This window comes from Pecten maximus, chromosome 16, assembly GCF_902652985.1.
Source record: "Pecten maximus chromosome 16, xPecMax1.1, whole genome shotgun sequence".
NCBI classification, from domain to species: Eukaryota; Metazoa; Mollusca; class Bivalvia; order Pectinida; family Pectinidae; genus Pecten; species Pecten maximus.
In genome coordinates, this window is record NC_047030.1 from 31042234 (window position 1) to 31050430 (window position 8197).

The 8197-nt window shown below is 38.9% G+C and overlaps 1 protein-coding gene across 1 annotated transcript; it reads right to left on the reverse strand.

Annotated features, from left to right (window-relative positions):
• Nucleotides 1-4742: 4742 nt before the first annotated feature.
• LOC117344754 (uncharacterized PE-PGRS family protein PE_PGRS54-like) lies at nt 4743-6896 on the reverse strand. The gene has a single exon (XM_033907582.1). It carries the CDS (start codon nt 6894-6896, stop codon nt 4743-4745), a length of 2154 nt encoding a protein of 717 aa, XP_033763473.1.
• Between the last annotated feature and the right edge of the window lie 1301 nt (nt 6897-8197).

The window sequence follows — 8197 nt, forward strand, 5'->3', positions numbered from 1 at the left end:
GAGGGTTACATCCCAATTTATTGACCGCTGTAGAGGGTTACAGCCCGATTTAATGACCGCTGTAGAGGATTATAACCTGATTTATTGACCGCTGTAGAGGGTTACAGTCTGATTTATTGACCGCTGTTGTGGGTTACAGCCTGATTTATTATCCGCTGTAGAGGGTTACAGCCTGATTTATTGACCGCTGTAGTGGGTTACAGTCTGATTTATTGACCGCTGTAGTGGGTTACAGCCCGATTTATTGACCGCTGTAGTGGGTTACAGTCTGATTTATTGACCGCTGTAGAGGGTTACAGCCTGATTTATTGACCGCTGTAGAGGGTTACAACCCGATTTATTGACCGCTGTAGTGGGTTACAGTCTGATTTATTGACCGCTGTAGAGGGTTACAGCCTGATTTATTGACCGCTGTTGTGGGTTACAGTCTGATTTATTGACCGCTGTAGAGGGTTACAGCCTGATTTATTGACCGCTGTAGAGGGTTACAATCTGATTTATTGACCGCTGTAGATGGTTACAGCCTGATTTATTGACCGCTGTAGTGTATTACAGCCTGATTTATTGACTGCTGTTGTGGGTTACAGTCTGATTTATTGACCGCTGTAGAGGGTTACAGCCTGATTTATTGACCGTTGTCGAGGATTATAACCTGATTTATTGACCGCTGTAGTGTGTTACAGCCTGATTTATTGACCGCTGTAGAGGGTTATAACCTGATTTATTGACTGCTGTAGTGTGTTACAGCCTGATTTATTAACCGCTGTAGAGGGTTACAGCCTGATTTATTGACCGCTGTAGAGGGTTACAGCCCGATTTATTGACCACTGTAGAGGGTTACAGCCTGATTTATTGACCGCTGTAGAGGGTTATAACCTGATTTATTGACTGCTGTAGTGTGTTACAGCCTGATTTATTGACCGCTGTAGAGGGTTACAGCCTGATTTATTGACCGCTGTAGAGGGTTACAGCCCGATTTATTGACCGCTGTAGAGGGTTACAGCCTGATTTATTGACCGCTGTAGAGGGTTACAGCCTGATTTATTGACCGCTGTTGTGGGTTACAGCCTGATTTATTGACCGCTGTAGAGGGTTACAGCCTGATTTATTGACCGCTGTAGAGGGTTACAGTCTGATTTATTGACCGCTGTAGTGGGTTACAGCCTGATTTATTGACCGCTGTAGAAGGTTACAGCCTGATTTATTGACCGCTGTAGAGGGTTACAGCCCTATTTATTAACTGCTGTAGTGTGTAACAGCCCGATTTATTGACCGCTGTCGAGGGTTACAGCCCTATTTATTAACTGCTGTAGAGGGTTACAACCTGATTTATTGACCGCTGTAGAGGATTATAACCTGATTTATTAACTGCTGTAGTGTGTTACAGCCCGATTTATTGACCGCTGTAGAGGGTTACAGCCTGATTTATTGACCGCTGTAGTGTGTTACAGCCCGATTTATTGACCGCTGTAGAGGGTTACAACCTGATTTATTGACCGCTGTAGATGATTATAACCTGATTTATTAACTGCTGTAGTGTGTTACAGCCCGATTTATTGACCGCTGTAGAGGGTTACAGCCCTATTTATTAACTGCTGTAGTGTGTTACAGCCCGATTTATTGACCGCTGTCGAGGGTTACAGCCCTATTTATTAACTGCTGTAGAGGGTTACAACCTGATTTATTGACCGCTGTAGAGGATTATAACCTGATTTATTAACTGCTGTAGTGTGTTACAGCCCGATTTATTGACCGCTGTAGAGGGTTACAGCCTGATTTATTGACCGCTGTAGAGGGTTATAACCTGATTTATTGACCGCTGTAGTGGGTTACAGCCTGAGTGATTTATTGACCGCTGTAGAGGGTTACAGCCCGATTTATTGACTGCTGTAGAGGGTTACATCCCAATTTATTGACCGCTGTAGAGGGTTATAACCTGATTTATTAACCGCTGTAGTGGGTTACAGCCTGATTTATTGACTGCTGTAGAGGGTTACAGCCAGTTTTATTGACCACTGTAGAGGGTTACAGTCTGATTTATTATCCGCTGTAGAGGGTTACAGCCCGATTTATTGACCACTGTAGAGGGTTACAGCCTGATTTATTGACCGCTGTAGAGGGTTACAGCCCGATTTATTAACCGCTGTCGAGGATTATAACCTGATTTATTAACCGCTGTAGTGGGTTACAATCTGATTTATTGAAAGCTATAGAGGGTTACAGCCTGATTTATTGAAAGCTGTAGAGGGTTACAGCCGGATTTATTAATCGCGAAATTATTTATATGATTGTCAAATCCATATTTATGAAGTGGAACCGTTTTGACAGTATCAGAATAAACCCGTTCTCACCCGCCAACGAATCGCTATACCCACTGCCTCTTATTTACATATTTCTCTCATAATTTTGAAAAAGTAAATTTAAACAAAATTTGATTAATGCATTTGTAAATTAAAGAATCCTGTGTAAACGTATATTTGTTCTTTGCGTGAGTTCATGATGAGTTTACGGAGAAGCTGTCATAAGTTGTAATCAATCCCCATTGAGGTTTTTTTTTCAGAAAACATTCAAACGCTGAAGCGACTATATGGTTATTATCGTGAGTTCGACCCTTCTCTTTCTAAAATGAGATGTCATTTGGTAAAATAGAAAGCAAACCCAGAAGAAATGAGTTAAGAGTCTCCTGGAAGTCTACCTTCATTTTAACTTGACCTTTGATTGGCAGGTAAATAGACAACACGCCACAAGGAAAATAATGACGTTTTGTTTTACAGACGTAAATAAGAACCATAGACGGCCTCTTCTTCCTCCTGCTAAATCTGGTTAAAACATCAATATGTAAAGCATAACTTCAATCTCAATTTATTATTTTTTTTTTAATTTGAGAGAAAATATTAAGTTAAGATTCAGCTGAAAAAACTCTGTAGCAGTCGCGATTTTCTTGTAATTTTTGTATCAAGTTTACAAAGTAAAGCTTACAAAATTTGGCGTATATGCAGACGACATCCCGATCCAACATGTTTCTGATCCGGTACTGTAAGGGTCACGATTGCCTCCATGGTTTTTTATTTCCTGGAAGCCGAGTAATACCATGCTGTATAATTGTTTTTGTCGGGTGAATGTCCGGCGTGTCTCCAGACCGTCTCCTGATAATCTGTGTTAATATTCTATATAGGTTGTCTGGCGACTTCACTTCCTTGTCTATGATAATATAACGAGGTGTAATCAATAAAAGACGAAAGCCAAAAGATCTGATGAATCTATTTTGATTTATATTTATTATACAGTAATTTACATGTTTTTCGATACATGATACATATACCGTTTCCAGTGTCGTCATTATCATGAGATATTGTTTTTTTCTTTTTTTTTCTATTTTTGTTCGAAGATCACAAATGGAGATTCATTTTGATGTTCGAACGTTGACCAACTAACAGCGGAAGTTACCTCAAAACAGCCAAAAGTCCCTTGATTTTGGTTGTTGTTGTTGTTATTGTTGTTGTTTATGTTGTTGTTTATGTTTATGTTGTTGTTTATGTTGTTGTTGTTGTTGTTGTTGTTGTTGTTGTTGTTGTTAATGTTGTTGTTGTTGTTGTTGTTGTTGTTGTTGTTAGTGGTGGTGCTGTTGTTGTTGGTGGTGGTTGGTGGTCGTCGTCTAATCAGATAGAAGTGCGTGTGAAAGGATCATAAATGATAGCTTGCTCGTTATGACGTCATCAATTCGGTCTGACCGGTCAGACAGTCGTGATCGCCTTCAAAATGTCTGTTCCATCTATAAGACATCAGACTGTCGATAACGATAACAATACAGCCCGTTGTTTGATGAAAGCAATCAATTGATTACATTGCTTTAAACAACGCGTTGTCTAAAAGCCAATTTGATGCACTGCTGAGTCCCTTCACTGCAGACAGGATCTTTCTTGTTTACACTTGTTTACGGCCGTGAAACGATTTAGGATGTTCATTTGTAATAATATCCAGTTCATTCTTTCAGATAGGAATTGTTGTCGTGTTCATAATGGTATCACAATATATTCAAACAAGTTAGGAAGCCAATCTTTTGGGCACGACGTTAGTTTGGCCAATCAACGGATTTTCTAGGTTAAATGTTGATTTGATTAAAATTTCAAATATCATTTTTCTTTTACCGAATGTAAGTTTAAGGTAATTTTAGAAACGGTTTAAAATGTTACAATATGAACAGTTTTAATGTCACTAAAATAAACTCGCTAACGTTTTGCCTCTACAGCATAAAATCATTAACCGGAACATACTCATTTGGGGGTCTTTTTTATAGAAGGCATTATTTAGTTTTTTATCAACAATTTATATTTTAAAGTGAACAATAGATTTGCATTCTTCCTCTTTTAATTGATTAAAACCAGACACTAAAAACCGCCAAAATAAAAGAAATCAAACCAGACAACCGCTGAAATCAAATTTGTCGTGAAAACGCTAAAGTGTACACCAACTAAAATGCCTGGTAACCCGTCATATGGTATTAAAACTATTCGGATAAATCACCTTCCATCATATATATTACTATATTATGAATCAAACTCTCCATAGCCGTAGAAAATGAAGGAAACTCCAACAGCTATATAAGTAAGATGAACTACAATTGAAATCCAGACTTCTTAAATCGTCTACTGCCACCTATTTTTGGCGAAAACAATCGTTTTGCGAAACCACAATACCTACAAAATGATTCCTCAATTTAGACTTTGTCTTACTAGCTTCTTTTAAACCTTCAGCTCTTTACAGTTGGAATGTCTTAATGATGCAGTGTGTTCATCACTTTCATTAGATTTACCCATACCCCTGTTAAAGTCAGATTTACCCATACCCCTGTTTAAGTCAGATTTACCCATACCCCTGTTAAAGTCAGATTTACCCATACCCCTGTTAAAGTCAGATTTACCCATACCCCTGTTACAGTCAGATTTACCCATACCCCTGTTAAAGTCAGATTTACCCATACCCCTGTTACAGTCAGATTTACCCATACCCCTGTTTAAGTCAGATTTACCCATACCCCTGTTAAAGTCAGATTTACCCATACCCCTGTTAAAGTCAGATTTACCCATACCCCTGTTAAAGTCAGATTTACCCATACCCCTGTTAAAGTCAGATTTACCCATACCCCCATTAAAGTCAGATTTACCCATACCCCTGTTAAAGTCAGATTTACCCATACCCCTGTTAAAGTCAGATTTACCCATACCCCTGTTAAAGTCAAATTTACTCATACCCCTGTTAAAGTCAGATTTACCCATACCCCTGTTAAAGTCAGATTTACCCATACCCCCGTTAAAGTCAGATTTACCCATACCCCTGTTAAAGTCAGATTTACTCATACCCCTGTTACCGTCAGATTTACCCATACCCCTGTTACAGTCAGATTTACCCATACCCCTGTTACCGTCAGATTTACCCATACCCCCATTAAGGTCAGATTTACCCATACCCCTGTTAAAGTCAGATTTACCCATACCCCTGTTAAAGTCAGATTTACCCATACCTCTGTTAAAGTCAGATTTACCCATACTCCCATTAAAGTCAGATTTACCCATACCCCTGTTAAAGTCGGATTTACCCATACCCCCATTAAAGTCAGATTTACCCATACCCCTGTTAAAGTCAGATTTACCCATACCCCTGTTAAAGTCAGATTTACCCATACCCCTGTTAAAGTCAGATTTACCCATACCCCTGTTGAAGTCAGATTTACCTATACCCCTGTTAAAGTCAGATTTACCCATACCCCCATTAAAGTCAGATTTACCCATACCCCTGTTAAAGTCAGATTTACCTATACCCCTGTTAAAGTCAGATTTACCCATACCCCCATTAAAGTCAGATTTACCTATACCCCTGTTAAAGTCAGATTTACCCATACCCCTGTTAAAGTCAGATTTACCCATACCCCCATTAAAGTCAGATTTACCCATACCCCTGTTACAGTCAGATTTACCCATACCCCTGTTAAAGTCAGATTTACCCATACCCCTGTTACAGTCAGATTTACCCATACCCCTGTTACAGTCAGATTTACCCATACCCCTGTTACAGTCAGATTTACCCATACCCCTGTTAAAGTCAGATTTACCCATACCCCTGTTACAGTCAGATTTACCCATACCCCCATTAAAGTCAGATTTACCCATACCCCTGTTACAGTCAGATTTACCCATACCCCTGTTACAGTCAGATTTACCCATACCCCTGTTACAGTCAGATTTACCCATACCCCTGTTACAGTCAGATTTACCCATACCCCTGTTAAAGTCAGATTTACCCATACCCCTGTTACAGTCAGATTTACCCATACCCCTGTTAAAGTCAGATTTACCCATACCCCTGTTACAGTCAGATTTACCCATACCCCTGTTACAGTCAGATTTACCCATACCCCTGTTAAAGTCAGATTTACCCATACCCCTGTTACAGTCAGATTTACCCATACCCCTGTTAAAGTCAGATTTACCCATACCCCTGTTAAAGTCAGATTTACCCATACCCCTGTTAAAGTCAGATTTACCCATACCCCTGTTACAGTCAGATTTACCCATACCCCTGTTAAAGTCAGATTTACCCATACCCCTGTTAAAGTCAGATTTACTCATACCCCTGTTACAGTCAGATTTACCCATACCCCCATTAAAGTCAGATTTACCCATACCCCTGTTAAAGTCAGATTTACTCATACCCCTGTTACAGTCAGATTTACCCATACCCCTGTTAAAGTCAGATTTACCCATACCCCCATTAAAGTCAGATTTACCCATACCCCTGTTAAAGCCAGATTTACCCATACCCCTGTTACAGTCAGATTTACCCATACCCCTGTTAAAGTCAGATTTACCCATACCCCTGTTAAAGTCAGATTTACCCATACCTCCATTAAAGTCATACTTACAATCCCCCCGTCTATTTATTTTGGGGTCGGTGGTCACGAGAGGAATATTTTGCACACAGGGCTTAGACACCAATGTAGTTCCCTTAATTATGATCTATTAAGGGCAAACCTTGTAAATCATGCATGATGTACTTGTGGCTACCATTAAAAGAATATCTTCCACCACTTTATAGAATGTCCTCTTTTAAATAAATAAAAGGTTACTCTTATCAATAATTTTAACTCTTTAAATATTGAATTCAATTTGAAAACCATTTTGAAACCCGCATCTTACTTAATTCAGATATATACAAACTTTTAAATCCAGCAACATATTTTCATAGTAACACATATTGTATTGTTGTGGATAAGTATGTTTTCATTGTAATACTAGTCTTCAATATGTATATACATGCATAATGGGAGACTGCGTAGATAAGTTGTTATACATTGTGCCAAATCATTTGTTTTAAGTTTAGCAGTAAACATGTTTAAATCAAACCTGCCTCAAGACATCTATAGAATGGTAAAGTTCGGCTGTACTCTGACATTAGGAGACATTTCTACATGTTGACGTCTAATGCCTTTGATTCAATACTTTAAATCAACTCCCAGACGAAAAAGCTCGTCAATTGCCATTAGAATGACAAGCTATTGGATGAACAATTGTCTTGCGTTTTTTTTTATTCTGGAAATTTCCAGACATGGATGCCGTAGACAGATAGATGTTCTGGATCGAGGTCGTCTCTGGACAAACACCCACAGATTATCGAGGTTACCAGACGTCTGGGTCATCCAGTTGTACTCCGTGACCTCCTCGTGTACGAAAGAGAGGCTATATTATGTCATCGCCTCAGATGGAGGCTGTGTTGTATCCAAAACGAGGCTGAGACTCTGTTGTGAATACGTAATCCCTGTATAGCTTCCGGAATGGACAAAAGGCGACTCGTTTTGAAGATGTTAAGACATTTCAGCAATACTGTCATACCTGTTTTACATTTTATGCTATATACCATAAATATAAATGGTAAGGCGAGTATGCGATTTAACTAAGGAGTCAAAATTTATACTGATGTGTAAAAATTCATCTTTATTTGTTCTTTACTTTCTTTCTATTATTTATCCCTTTCTTCCTTCTTGTACGTTGAGGTCAGACGGAGTAATGTGTGGCACAGGTAAAAAAATGTTGGGTGTTGTACCTGTTTGACTTACGGGTAGGACTGACAATATGAATATGAAGAAATTGGATAAATAATAATTCCAGGATTATAGGGTATTCGATGAATAATGGTTTCATAT